Below are 14,321 nucleotides of genomic sequence, written 5' to 3'. Positions count from 1 at the left end.
AGTTTTTCCACATGGGGGGGCTGTTTGTTCACTCCAGTGTCAGCTCCAGTAAACAGCTGCAGGTGTTGATCTCAGACGCTTATATCCTCCTCTTGTTTTTGTTTTTTTTTTTTTCTTTTCTGTTTATCCAATGCTCCCTCTGTAATCAATCCAATTAACTGAATATTTGTGATATTTAATTTTCTGCAGTTGAATCAGTTTTTTCCAGTTGACCTGAACTGCAGTTGTACCTTTTGTCCAGCAGGTGGTGCTGTAGAGCTGTCAACCCTTTGATCCTTGGACTGAATCATGTTCTACTGGGACTGAAGGGACCTGTTCTCAGACCTGAACCCATGACATGGTCTGAAGGAAAGGTTTACAGCAGGATCTGAAGCATCATGTAAAACGTGTTTTATCAGGTCAGGTCTGATCCGTCCTGTTGTTCAGATGAAATGTACAGATGTGAGTGTGAACACTGTTTGACTTCAGGTCTGAACCACTGAGGTAAACAGCTTCTCTCATGTTTGACCACTAGAGGGAGTTCAGAGGTGAGGAGTGAAGTGCTGACTCACTGTGGAACAGACCTGCACCACAAATACACATTTATATACACAGTCTGTACTTGTACTGCATGGACTGTGTATGTGTACCCTGTATCTGTATCAGTACATCTGTGTCATTGGTGTCACTGTTATTATAACCTTTATTTAATCTGAGAATAAATGGAGTTAAAGGCACAAGTCTATTTGTGTTGCACATTTCAGCAACAAGGCAATTCAAGGTGTTTCACACAGGACACTGAAATACAACGACAAGGAAAAAGAAACACATTTAAAACATTATAAAAGAAACATGTAAAAGGTGATTAATCCTTTCATGCATGAATTGTGAGAACCTTAGTCAAGATTTTTTTCTTCAGTGTTTTTATTCCTCCTTAGGCATGAAAAAAAAAATGCAATTGAGTTTTTGTTTTTTTTTCCTGTGGATTGCATTTAATTTCTGAAGTAAAGAAACATGTGTTTAAAACCCAATATCAGAGGGATACAAAAACAATGAAATAAAAACATTTTAATGCTGCTAATCTGATGTCTTCTCACATTTTAACATATTCTAATGCTAGTAATTCCTCACTTCATGGAGATAATGTGCAAAAAAAAACCTTCTTGTCTTACAAATAACAACTGATTTACAGTCAAACATGTTAGTGCAGATCAGGTTTATCTAGAACAGCACAGTTACAGTAATGGTCTGAATGTCAGTGTATGAGATGGTGCATGAGTGTCCACTGTGTCGACTGATATGGAGCTAAAACAACCAAACCCATGAATATACAAGAGAACAGCTGCAGAACAACTGTCCACTGGAGTGACCACTGGAGTGACCACTGGAGTGACCACTGTGCATGAAAGGGACCCTTTCCCAAAGGGAGGAAACAGCAAGAAAGAAAACTGCACATACAACCCAAAAATATAAAAACACACACATATTAAAGTAAGAGTTGCAGTGCAGAGTTTGGAAAGAGAATATAAAATTTAAAAAGTCAAAAGTCTTTTAGTCAGCGGCAGCAGTGAACAGGTGAGTCTGGAACCCTAACCCTAGAACCCTAACCCAGTGAACAGGTGGGTCTGGAACCCTAACCCTAGAACCCTAACCCAGTGAACAGGTGGGTCTGGAACCCTAACCCTAGAACCCTAACCCAGTGAACAGGTGGGTCTGGAACCCTAACCCTAGAACCCTAACCCAGTGAACAGGTGGGTCTGGAACCCTAACCCTAGAACCCTAACCCAGTGAACAGGTGGGTCTGGAACCCTAACCCTAGAACCCTAACCCAGTGAACAGGTGAGTCTGGAACCTGTACTGAACAGAACTCAGATCTCAGACCTGAGATTTTCTGGTTGTTTGTTCCAGATCTACAGAACATAGAAACTGAACGCTGATTCTCTATGTTTGGTTCAGACTTTTGGAACCCAGAGCAGACCTGCACAGACCACCTGAGTGGTCTGGATGGTTCAGACTGGACTAGAAGGACTCTGATGGATTTTGGGCCTAAACCATTCAGTGCTTTATGTGAAGCAAGAGAATTTGAAAGTCTGTTCTTTAAAGGCTTCATGTGCAACACAAGTCCAAACAGTTAACAGTGTAAAACAAACAAAAAAAAAGGAATCACACTCCAGACATTCAGTGGTAATAAAAGCAAAAACAGTCAATAAAAGATAGTTCACTTCAACAATTAATATCAATGAAAATATTAACTGAGACAAGAACAATTATTAGTAAAATGTAGTGAAAATGAAAATGTGAATTGTCCAACAGATCAGAGTGACTCAGTTTTAAACCTTTTCACGCTGCAGGTAAAAGTAGATTTCAGTAAAAACAGACGAGACTCTGAACAGAATAAAATAAAGTCAGTGTGTTCTGTGGGCGCTGCAGGTAAATAACAGGAATGACCTTAAACCAGTGTTTTTCAACCTTGGGGTCGGGACCCCATGTGGGGTCGCCTTGAATTCAAATGGGGTCGACTGAAATTTGTAGTAATTGATTAAAAAAATTAAAAAAAATAAAATAAAAAATGTGTTTTAATAATTCAATATGTATGACATTAAAATTAAAACACCACACACCGTTTCTTGTAAAAATTTAAAAAAGGTGCATTATATACATTATATAGCCTAAATGTAGTCTGAAATTAATGTTTATTTGCAACATATTATAACAAACTATTACATGATCCAAAAAAATTTTAATTTTAGCAAAAAAAATCTCAGTTTTGAATGTCTGGGGTCGCCAGAAATTTGTGACGTGAAAATGGAGTCAGGAGACAAAAACAGCTGGAAAGCACTGGTTTAAACAGACAGAGGATCAGCACATGGAAGAAACAACGGACACTTCTGAGGACTGGAGACACCAGCAGTCACATGACCCCTCTGAACAGCACGCCTTACAGTAGAGCCTGGACTGCATGGAACCCAACACAGCACAGGTGGACCTCACAGACCCTGGAGACCACACTGGACCTGACAGACCCTGGAGACCACACTGGACCTCACAGACCCTGGAGACCACACTGGACCTGACAGACCCTGGAGACCACACTGGACCTGACAGACCCTGGAGACCACACTGGACCTGACAGACCCTGGAGACCACACTGGACCTGACAGACCCTGGAGACCACACTGGACCTGACAGAAAACCAGCCCACCACAGGGTCCAACTCGACCCGCAGGATGAATATGCGAAATGCTAAAATTAATTACACTGAAGATATTAACAATTAAGGGTGTCACACTCATTTTAGTTCAGGTTCCACATACAGACCAAAATGATCTAAAATAAAGCAGAAAAAACTATAAATAATGAAAAAACTCCATTTTTCTTGGTAGTTCTTGGAGGTTCTACTGGACTAGTTAGCTTCAAAAGAGCCAAACTAGTCCAGTAGAACCCAGAAGAACTACCGAGACCTGGACAAATGACAAACTGTTCTTATTTTAGTTCCACATTTTAATGATTTTCTACCTGTTCCCAAATGTTTGTAATGCACATGTATGAATGATAAACTGAGGCAGAATATTGTTACAATTGCACAGGTTTTTCTTGCAAAATTTCATTTTTTCAGGGTATGCATGTGTTTTTTTGTGAAAGGATGGTTAGTAAATGTAAATATTTTCATAATTTAATGGTATTTTTTGCACTGAAACACAGACAAATATTTGGAGTTGTCATCATTTATAGGTTCTGTTATTTGACTGGAGGTCCGACTGGGATGAATGTGGAACCTGAACTCAAATGTACGGTGGCCCAGAGGTGCAACAGCCCAAAAATTATCCACTATAAGAAAAAAATGTCAACAGCCCAAAAAAATATCCACTATAAGAAAATAAGGAGAACAGCCCAAAAAAATTAGCCACTATAAGAAAAAAAAACAAAAAAAGAGAGAACAGCCCAAAAAATTATACACTATAAAAAAAATAAATGAGAATGGCCCAAAAAAATTATCCACTAGAAGACAAAAAAGAAAAAAAGAAAAGAAAAAACATCATCCATCTTTTCAGTTAAGGGGGCGCTGTTTACCCAAAGGTCTCTTGCTTTAAAATTAAGGCCACCACAAAAAATAAAAGCATAGGCTGAAAATGTTTAAGGCCTTCAGCTAATGTGGCTAATGCTAAGGAAGTAACCCACCGGAGGTGGAGGTCGGTGAAAAATAAAAATAAAGGTATTTTAAAAATATTTCCATTAATATAGTTTGTAAAGTTAGTCATTTTTTTGGGGTTGCTCTCTTTTTTTCTTATAGTGGATAATTTTTTTGGGATGTTCTCTCTCTTTTTTCTTCTATGGATAATGTCTTGGGCTGTTTTCTTTCTTCCTTTTATAGTGGATAATGTCTTGGGCTGTTCTTTTTTTTTTATAGTGGATAATTTCTTGGGCTGTTCTTTTTTTTATATTGGATAATGTCTTGGGCTGTTCTTTTTTTTAAATGGATAATGTCTTGGGCTGTTTTCTTTTTTTTTTTTTCTTTTATAGTGGATAATGTCTTGGGCTGTTCTTTTTTTTTAAATGGATAATGTCTTGGGCTGTTTTCTTTTTTTTTTTTTCTTTTATAGTGGATAATGTCTTGGGCTGTTTTCTTTTTTTTTCTTTTATAGTGGATAATGTCTTGGGCTGTTTTCTTTTTTTTTTCTTTTATAGTGGATAATGTCTTGGGCTGTTTTCTTTTTTTTTTCTTTTATAGTGGATAATGTCTTGGGCTGTTCTTTTTTTATAGTGGATAATTTCTTGGGCTGTTCTTTTTTTATAGTGGATAATGTCTTGGGCTGTTCTTTTTTTTATAGTGGATAATGTCTTGGGCTGTTCTTTTTTTTATAGTGGATAATGTCTTGGGCTGTTCTTTTTTTTTATAGTGGATAATGTCTTGGGCTGTTCTTTTTTTTATAGTGGATAATGTCTTGGGCTGTTCTTTTTTTTTATAGTGGATAATGTCTTGGGCTGTTCTTTTTTTTATAGTGGATAATGTCTTGGGCTGGTTGTTTTTTTTATAGTGGATAATGTCTTGGGCTGTTTTTTTTTATAGTGGATAATGCCTTGGGCTGTTTTATATATATATATATATATATATATATATATATATATATATATATATATATATATATATATATATATTTTATAGTGGATAATGTCTTGGGCTGTTTTTTGTTTTTTTTTTACCGTGGATAATGTCTTGGGCTGTTTTTTTTTATAGTGGATAATGTCTTGGGCTGTTTTTTTTTTTTTTTTTTTTTTCATAGTGGACAATGTCTTGGGCTGTTTTTTTTTATAGTGGATAATGTCTTGGGCTGTTCTTTTTTTATAGTGGATAATGTCTTGGGCTGTTTTTTTTTTTATAGTGGATAATGTCTTGGGCTGTTTTTTTTTAAATAGTGGATCATGTCTTGGGCTGTTCTTTTTTTTTTATAGTGGATAATGTCTTGTGCTGTTTTGTTTTTTTTATAGTGGATAATGTCTTGTGCTGTTTTTTTTATAGTGGATCATGTCTTGTGCTGTTTTTTTTTATAGTGGATAATGTCTTGGGCTGTTCTTTTTTTTTATAGTGGATAATGTCTTGTGCTGTTTTGTTTTTGTTTATAGTGGATCATGTCTTGTGCTGTTTTTTTTTTATAGTGGATCATGTCTTGTGCTGTTTTTGTTTATAGTGGATAATGTCTTGTGCTGTTTTTGTTTATAGTGGATCATGTCTTGTGCTGTTTTTTTTTATAGTGGATCATGTCTTGTGCTGTTTTTTTTATAGTGGATAATGTCTTGTGCTGTTTTTGTTTATAGTGGATCATGTCTTGTGCTGTTTTTTTTTTTATAGTGGATCATGTCTTGTGCTGTTTTTTTTTTTATAGTGGATAATGTCTTGTGCTGTTTTTTTTTTTTTTTATAGTGGATCATGTCTTGTGCTGTTTTTTTTATAGTGGATAATGTCTTGTGCTGTTTTTGTTTATAGTGGATCATGTCTTGTGCTGTTTTTTTTTTATAGTGGATCATGTCTTGTGCTGTTTTTTTTTTATAATGGATAATGTCTTGTGCTGTTTTTTTTTTTATAGTGGATCATGTCTTGTGCTGTTTTTTTTATAGTGGATAATGTCTTGTGCTGTTTTTTTTTTATAGTGGATAATGTCTTGTGCTGTTTTTTTTATAGTGGATAATGTCTTGTGCGGTTTTTTTTATAGTGGATCATGTCTTGTGCTGTTTTTTTTTATAGTGGATAATGTCTTGTGCTGTTTTTTTTTATAGTGGATAATGTCTTGTGCTGTTTTTTTTATAGTGGATAATGTCTTGTGCGGTTTTTTTATAGTGGATAATGTCTTGTGCTGTTTTTTTTTATAGTGGATCATGTCTTGTGCTGTTTTTTTATAGTGGATCATGTCTTGTGCTGTTTTTTTTTATAGTGGATCATGTCTTGTGCTGTTTTTTTTTATAGTGGATAATGTCTTGTGCTGTTTTTGTTTATAGTGGATCATGTCTTGTGCTGTTTTTTTTTTATAGTGGATAATGTCTTGTGCTGTTTTTTTATAGTGGATCATGTCTTGTGCTGTTTTTTTTTATAGTGGATCATGCCTTGTGCTGTTTTTTTTTTATAGTGGATCATGTCTTGTGCTGTTTTTTTTATAGTGGATAATGTCTTGTGCTGTTTTTTTTTATAGTGGATAATGTCTTGTGCTGTTTTTTTTATAGTGGATCATGTCTTGTGCTGTTTTTTTTTATAGTGGATAATGTCTTGTGCTGTTTTTGTTTATAGTGGATCATGTCTTGTGCTGTTTTTTTTTATAGTGGATCATGTCTTGTGCTGTTTTTTTTTTTAGTGGATCATGTCTTGTGCTGTTTTTTTTATAGTGGATCATGTCTTGTGCTGTTTTTTTTTATAGTGGATCATGTCTTGAGCTGTTTTTTTTTATAGTGGATCATGTCTTGTGCTGTTTTTTTTATAGTGGATAATGTCTTGTGCTGTTTTTGTTTATAGTGGATCATGTCTTGTGCTGTTTTTTTTTTTTATAGTGGATCATGTCTTGTGCTGTTTTTTTTTTTATAGTGGATAATGTCTTGTGCTGTTTTTTTTTTTTTTATAGTGGATCATGTCTTGTGCTGTTTTTTTTTTTATAGTGGATCATGTCTTGTGCTGTTTTTGTTTATAGTGGATAATGTCTTGTGCTGTTTTTGTTTATAGTGGATCATGTCTTGTGCTGTTTTTTTTTATAGTGGATCATGTCTTGTGCTGTTTTTTTTATAGTGGATAATGTCTTGTGCTGTTTTTGTTTATAGTGGATCATGTCTTGTGCTGTTTTTTTTTTTATAGTGGATCATGTCTTGTGCTGTTTTTTTTTATAGTGGATAATGTCTTGTGCTGTTTTTTTTTTTTTTTTTATAGTGGATCATGTCTTGTGCTGTTTTTTTTATAGTGGATAATGTCTTGTGCTGTTTTTGTTTATAGTGGATCATGTCTTGTGCTGTTTTTTTTTTTATAGTGGATCATGTCTTGTGCTGTTTTTTTTTATAGTGGATAATGTCTTGTGCTGTTTTTTTTTTTTATAGTGGATCATGTCTTGTGCTGTTTTTTTATAGTGGATAATGTCTTGTGCTGTTTTTTTTTTATAGTGGATAATGTCTTGTGCTGTTTTTTTTTATAGTGGATAATGTCTTGTGCGGTTTTTTTTTATAGTGGATCATGTCTTGTGCTGTTTTTTTTTATAGTGGATAATGTCTTGTGCTGTTTTTTTTTTTATAGTGGATAATGTCTTGTGCTGTTTTTTTTATAGTGGATAATGTCTTGTGCGGTTTTTTTTATAGTGGATAATGTCTTGTGCTGTTTTTGTTTATAGTGGATAATGTCTTGTGCTGTTTTTGTTTATAGTGGATCATGTCTTGTGCTGTTTTTTTATAGTGGATAATGTCTTGTGCTGTTTTTTTTTTTTAAATGGATAATGTCTTGGGCTGTTTTCTTTTTTTTTTTTTTCTTTTATAGTGGATAATGTCTTGGGCTGTTTTCTTTTTTTTTCTTTTATAGTGGATAATGTCTTGGGCTGTTTTCTTTTTTTTTTTTCTTTTATAGTGGATAATGTCTTGGGCTGTTTTCTTTTTTTTTTCTTTTATAGTGGATAATGTCTTGGGCTGTTCTTTTTTTATAGTGGATAATTTCTTGGGCTGTTCTTTTTTTTATAGTGGATAATGTCTTGGGCTGTTCTTTTTTTTATAGTGGATAATGTCTTGGGCTGTTCTTTTTTTTTATAGTGGATAATGTCTTGGGCTGTTCTTTTTTTTTATAGTGGATAATGTCTTGGGCTGTTCTTTTTTTTTATAGTGGATAATGTCTTGGGCTGTTCTTTTTTTTTTATAGTGGATAATGTCTTGGGCTGGTTGTTTTTTTTATAGTGGATAATGTCTTGGGCTGTTTTTTTTTATAGTGGATAATGCCTTGGGCTGTTTTATATATATATATATATATATATATATATATATATATATATATATATATATATATATATATATATATATATTTTATAGTGGATAATGTCTTGGGCTGTTTTTTGTTTTTTTTTACCGTGGATAATGTCTTGGGCTGTTTTTTTTTATAGTGGATAATGTCTTGGGCTGTTTTTTTTTTTTTTTTTTTTTTCATAGTGGATAATGTCTTGGGCTGTTTTTTTTTATAGTGGATAATGTCTTGGGCTGTTCTTTTTTTTATAGTGGATAATGTCTTGGGCTGTTTTTTTTTTATAGTGGATAATGTCTTGGGCTGTTTTTTTTTTTAATAGTGGATCATGTCTTGGGCTGTTCTTTTTTTTTTATAGTGGATAATGTCTTGTGCTGTTTTGTTTTTTTTATAGTGGATAATGTCTTGTGCTGTTTTTTTTTATAGTGGATCATGTCTTGTCCTGTTTTTTTTTATAGTGGATAATGTCTTGGGCTGTTCTTTTTTTTTATAGTGGATAATGTCTTGTGCTGTTTTGTTTTTGTTTATAGTGGATCATGTCTTGTGCTGTTTTTTTTTTTATAGTGGATCATGTCTTGTGCTGTTTTTGTTTATAGTGGATAATGTCTTGTGCTGTTTTTGTTTATAGTGGATCATGTCTTGTGCTGTTTTTTTTATAGTGGATCATGTCTTGTGCTGTTTTTTTTATAGTGGATAATGTCTTGTGCTGTTTTTGTTTATAGTGGATCATGTCTTGTGCTGTTTTTTTTTTTTATAGTGGATCATGTCTTGTGCTGTTTTTGTTTATAGTGGATCATGTCTTGTGCTGTTTTTTTTTTAATAGTGGATCATGTCTTGTGCTGTTTTTTTTTTTATAATGGATAATGTCTTGTGCTGTTTTTTTTTTATAGTGGATCATGTCTTGTGCTGTTTTTTTTTATAGTGGATAATGTCTTGTGCTGTTTTTTTTTATAGTGGATAATGTCTTGTGCTGTTTTTTTTTATAGTGGATAATGTCTTGTGCGGTTTTTTTTATAGTGGATCATGTCTTGTGCTGTTTTTTTTTATAGTGGATAATGTCTTGTGCTGTTTTTTTTTATAGTGGATAATGTCTTGTGCTGTTTTTTTTATAGTGGATAATGTCTTGTGCGGTTTTTTTATAGTGGATAATGTCTTGTGCTGTTTGTTTTTATAGTGGATCATGTCTTGTGCTGTTTTTTTATAGTGGATCATGTCTTGTGCTGTTTTTTTTTATAGTGGATCATGTCTTGTGCTGTTTTTTTTATAGTGGATAATGTCTTGTGCTGTTTTTGTTTATAGTGGATCATGTCTTGTGCTGTTTTTTTTTATAGTGGATAATGTCTTGTGCTGTTTTTTTATAGTGGATCATGTCTTGTGCTGTTTTTTTTATAGTGGATCATGCCTTGTGCTGTTTTTTTTTTATAGTGGATCATGTCTTGTGCTGTTTTTTTTATAGTGGATAATGTCTTGTGCTGTTTTTTTTATAGTGGATAATGTCTTGTGCTGTTTTTTTTTATAGTGGATCATGTCTTGTGCTGTTTTTTTTATAGTGGATAATGTCTTGTGCTGTTTTTGTTTATAGTGGATCATGTCTTGTGCTGTTTTTTTTTATAGTGGATAATGTCTTGTGCTGTTTTTTTTATAGTGGATCATGTCTTGTGCTGTTTTTTTATAGTGGATCATGCCTTGTGCTGTTTTTTTTTTATAGTGGATCATGTCTTGTGCTGTTTTTTTTATAGTGGATAATGTCTTGTGCTGTTTTTTTTTATAGTGGATAATGTCTTGTGCTGTTTTTTTTATAGTGGATCATGTCTTGTGCTGTTTTTTTTATAGTGGATAATGTCTTGTGCTGTTTTTGTTTATAGTGGATCATGTCTTGTGCTGTTTTTTTTTTATAGTGGATAATGTCTTGTGCTGTTTTTTTTATAGTGGATCATGTCTTGTGCTGTTTTTTTTTATAGTGGATCATGTCTTGTGCTGTTTTTTTTATAGTGGATCATGTCTTGTGCTGTTGCTCCTCTGTTCCACCTCATAAATCAGTTCCATCTCAGCTGTTAAAGCTGTTCTCCATCTGCTTGACCCGCTCTGGACTTTTATTTTGAAAGTCCCCTCCTTCCTCTCCTCGCGCACACTCTGCCTCCAGCGCACACCGGTAGTTGTCATGGCGATGGAGTCCGCTCCGGCGTCGGCTCCGGGGGCTGTTGCCATGGAGATGCTCCCGGTGCTGGAGGAGGATGAGTCGGGCTTCAGAGCGACCGAGGACCGGAGAGGAGGAGCGGTGAGGCGGCGCAGAGGGCCCCGGTTCGACCGGCGCTGCTACTACCTGCTGGTGGTGATCGGAGAGATCGGCACGGAACCGCAGCTGGAGGCGGCCAGGAGGCACATAGAGCGGGGTGAGTGAGGGAGACAGGCCGGGGGAGGGGATGGAGGAGGGGGGGTGGAGGAGCCCCGTACCGGAGACCAGGGACTGGACCGGAGGTACAGGGACAGACGGGGGTCCAAAACCACAGAAACCAGGTTTAAAACAGGCTCAGAAAGGGTCTGGACCGGGTCTAAGAACAGGGTTAGAGGACCAGCAGAGGTTTGACGCAGTGACAGCAGAGAAGAGGAGCTCGAGTTACTGCAGCACTGCAGCAGGAGGGGGAGCACAGCAAGAACAGCCACAAGCACAGCAGCACAAGCACAAGAACAGCAGCACAAGCACAAGAACAGCCACAAGCACAGCAGCACAAGGGGGTCTGCACAAGAGCAGCAGCACAAGCCCAGCCTGGGACTGCAGCTGCTACATACGGACCCAACCCAAGCGGCTCTTAGTGTGTTCACCCTTCATAGTTCACTCACAGAAATACTCTGAGATTCAACCTTCAGCCTCAGTGTGTTACTGGAGACAGAACACTGGATGACTTTATCCAGTCAGCTTCATCTGTGCAGCTCTTTAAAACAGCTGCAGTGGTCCACATGCGGTCCAGAACTAATGCTGGCCTGAAACCAAAAACTTCACATCCCTGGTCCTCCACATCCACTGTCCTGCATGTTTTAGATCAGGGGTGTCAAACATGTGGCCCGGGGCCCAAATCCGTCCCACCAAAGAGTCCAGTCTGGCCCGTGGGATGAATTTATGAAATGCAAAAATTACCCATAAAATCTGAACAATCCTTTTAGTTCAGGTTCCACGTTCAGACCAGTTCAACCTACAGTGGCTCAGACCAGTCAAAGACTCTCAGAATAACATAGAAATAATGACAACTGCACATTTTCTCCTTGGAAATGTAAATATTTTCATGTAATTTTACTGTATTTCCACTAAAACAAACTATCATTTCTCAAAAACCATGAATAACCTGAAGAAACATGAACAACCTGAGATGTGTAAGGAACAGCAATTTTAAAACATTCTGTCTGTTATTAAATGTTTTGTAGATCCACTGTGATCTGTACGTTATAATGCACATGTGTAGGTGATAAACTGAGGCAGAATATTGTAAAAATCACACCTTTTTTTCTTAAGAAATTCCAGTTTGTTCATGTTATTCACATTGTTTCAAAGGATAGTTTGTAGATGTGAACATTTTCATGACGTTATTACCTCCGCCAAGGAGGTTCTGTTTTTGCCAGGGTTTGTTTGTTTGTCTGTCCGTTAGTGTGCAACATAACTCAAAAAGTTATGGACAGATTTGGATGAAATTTTCAGGGTTTGTTGGAAATGGGATAAGGAAGAAATGATTAAATTTTGGTGGTGATCGGGGGTGGGGGGGGGTGCAGATCTCTGCCAAGGCTGATCAGTGGCCCCCCCCACCCCCGATCACCACCAAAATTTAATCATTTCTTCCTTATCCCATTTCCAACAAACCCTGAAAATTTCATCCAAATCTGTCCATAACTTTTTGAGTTATGTTGCACACTAACGGACAGACAAACAAACAGACAGACAAACAAACAAACAAACAAACAAACCCTGGCAAAAACATAACCTCCTTGGCGTGGGGGGGCCCACGGGGGGGTGCACTGATCAGCCTTGGCGGAGGTCTGCGCTCTCCGAGTGCTTTTCTAGTTCACTTTTTTTTGCAAAATTATACTTTGTTTTAGTGTAAATCAGGGGTCTCAAACATGCGTCCTGGGGCCCAAATGTGTCCCACCAAAGGTTCCAATTCAGCCCATGGGATGAATTTCCAGAGTGTCTAAATTCCACAGTCCAGGCTGTGGAACTCATGTTAGTGTGGGTTCCACATCCAGACCAATCTGATCTACAGTCCAATAAGAACAGCAGAAGAACCCACACAGAGAAGGACTGCAGATTTACTACTGGGTTTGATGGAAAATAATATGACATTATGTCTGTAAATAATGACAACTACAAATGTTTGTCTGTGTTTTGGTGCAAAAAATCACATTAAATTATGAAAATATATCCATTTCCAAACTCTCCTGTTCCAATAAAATGTGACTAACCTGAACAAATGTGTCCAACCTGAAATGTCTGTATTAAATTCAGTCCAGTTTGAACTCTTTTCTTCCTGTTCCTCAGTGTTTAGTGTCTTTGGAGATCTGATCCAGAATGCACATGGACTAATGAGAAGTGGAGGAAGAAGACTGAGAAAATTACACTGATTTATCTGAAGAAATGTCAGTTTTTTCAGGTTCTTCACATCTTTTTTGTTTGGATAGTTTATAAAGTAAGTATTTTCATAATTTAATGGGTTTTGTTGCACTAAAACAAAGACAAAAATTGTCAGTTGTCATTATTTCTCGGTTCTTCTGTTCTTATTTTACTGGTCCGGTCCACTGCAGATCAGATCAGACTGAATGTGGGACCTGAAAGAACAGGAGTTTGAGAACCCTGATCTAAATACATGAAAACATTTACATTTACAAAGAGACAAATTTAAAGTTGTGAATATTTATAGGTTATTATTTATGAGATTGAATTGGTCTGAGTGTGGAACCTGAACTAAAAGGATTGTTAACATCTTAGTGTAATTTTTTCATTTAACAGATTCATCCTGTGGGCCGGACTGGACCCTTTGGCGGGCCGGATTTGGGCCCTGGGCCACATGTTTGACACCTGTGATCTAGAACATGCAGGACAGTAGCTCTGGGGGACCAGGCTTGGCCCCCCTGCTCTACAGTATTCTGAATGGGACTGCAGTGTCAGTTTTGGCCACAGTCCTACATACGACCCCTTTAAACTGAGGGCGTAGGTGATTTAGTCCAGAAGTACTGGAGCAGGAGTGTAGAAGTACTGCAGTACCACAGGAAGTCAGTGTGCAGTATGAGTCCTGCTTCAGTAAAAGTACTCTGGTGTTCTCAGTCAGATTTAACTGTCTGCTTAACTTTTAAACTGTCGATTTAACTCTTAAAGACCCCCCCACCCCCCCCCGATCACCACCAAAATGTAATCATTTCTTCCTTGTGCCAGTATCAACACTTCCTGAAAATTTCAGGAAAATCTGTCCATAACTTTTTGAGTTATCCTGCAAACAAACAAACAAACAAAGAAACAAACACAAAGCAAAGTGATCACAATACCTCCTGGTGGAGGCAACAATTTAGTATTTCCTTGAGCTTTGTAAAATGATTAGAACAAAAGTTATTTACAAATTACAAAACTGACGTTGGTTGCCATTGTAACTGGAAGTCACATGACCTAATTTCACCAAATTTGGCAAGTGGAAAGAACTTCTCCCAGGTCATCTGAGGTCAACAAAACTGGTGCCAAATGAAAGCTCATATACGAGTTCCTATATGTGGACAATGTAACCGTGTAGGCTAACTGGTGTCATTTTCAAGTTATGTAGTAACAGAGGTCCTCAGAGGTTAAATGTGTTCTTGTAGCTTCATTTCACTTTGTTTCTATCATGTGTTTCCTTTGAAATAT

The 14,321-nt window shown here is 36.4% G+C and overlaps 1 protein-coding gene across 1 annotated transcript in view; it reads left to right on the top strand.

Moving 5' to 3' along the window:
- Positions 1-10,607: 10,607 nt before the first annotated feature.
- map1ab (microtubule-associated protein 1Ab) overlaps positions 10,608-14,321 on the top strand; it is a 102,238-nt gene continuing 98,524 nt past the window's right edge. Inside the window, 1 exon segment of the mRNA XM_030136558.1 lies at positions 10,608-10,839. Within this exon segment, the coding sequence (XP_029992418.1) occupies positions 10,608-10,839 (232 nt within the window).

This window comes from Sphaeramia orbicularis, chromosome 6 (genome assembly GCF_902148855.1).
Source record: "Sphaeramia orbicularis chromosome 6, fSphaOr1.1, whole genome shotgun sequence".
In the NCBI taxonomy this organism is placed as follows: Eukaryota; Metazoa; Chordata; class Actinopteri; order Kurtiformes; family Apogonidae; genus Sphaeramia; species Sphaeramia orbicularis.
The sequence above is the reverse complement of the archived record's forward strand: the minus strand, read 5'-3'. Positions and strand labels throughout refer to the sequence as shown.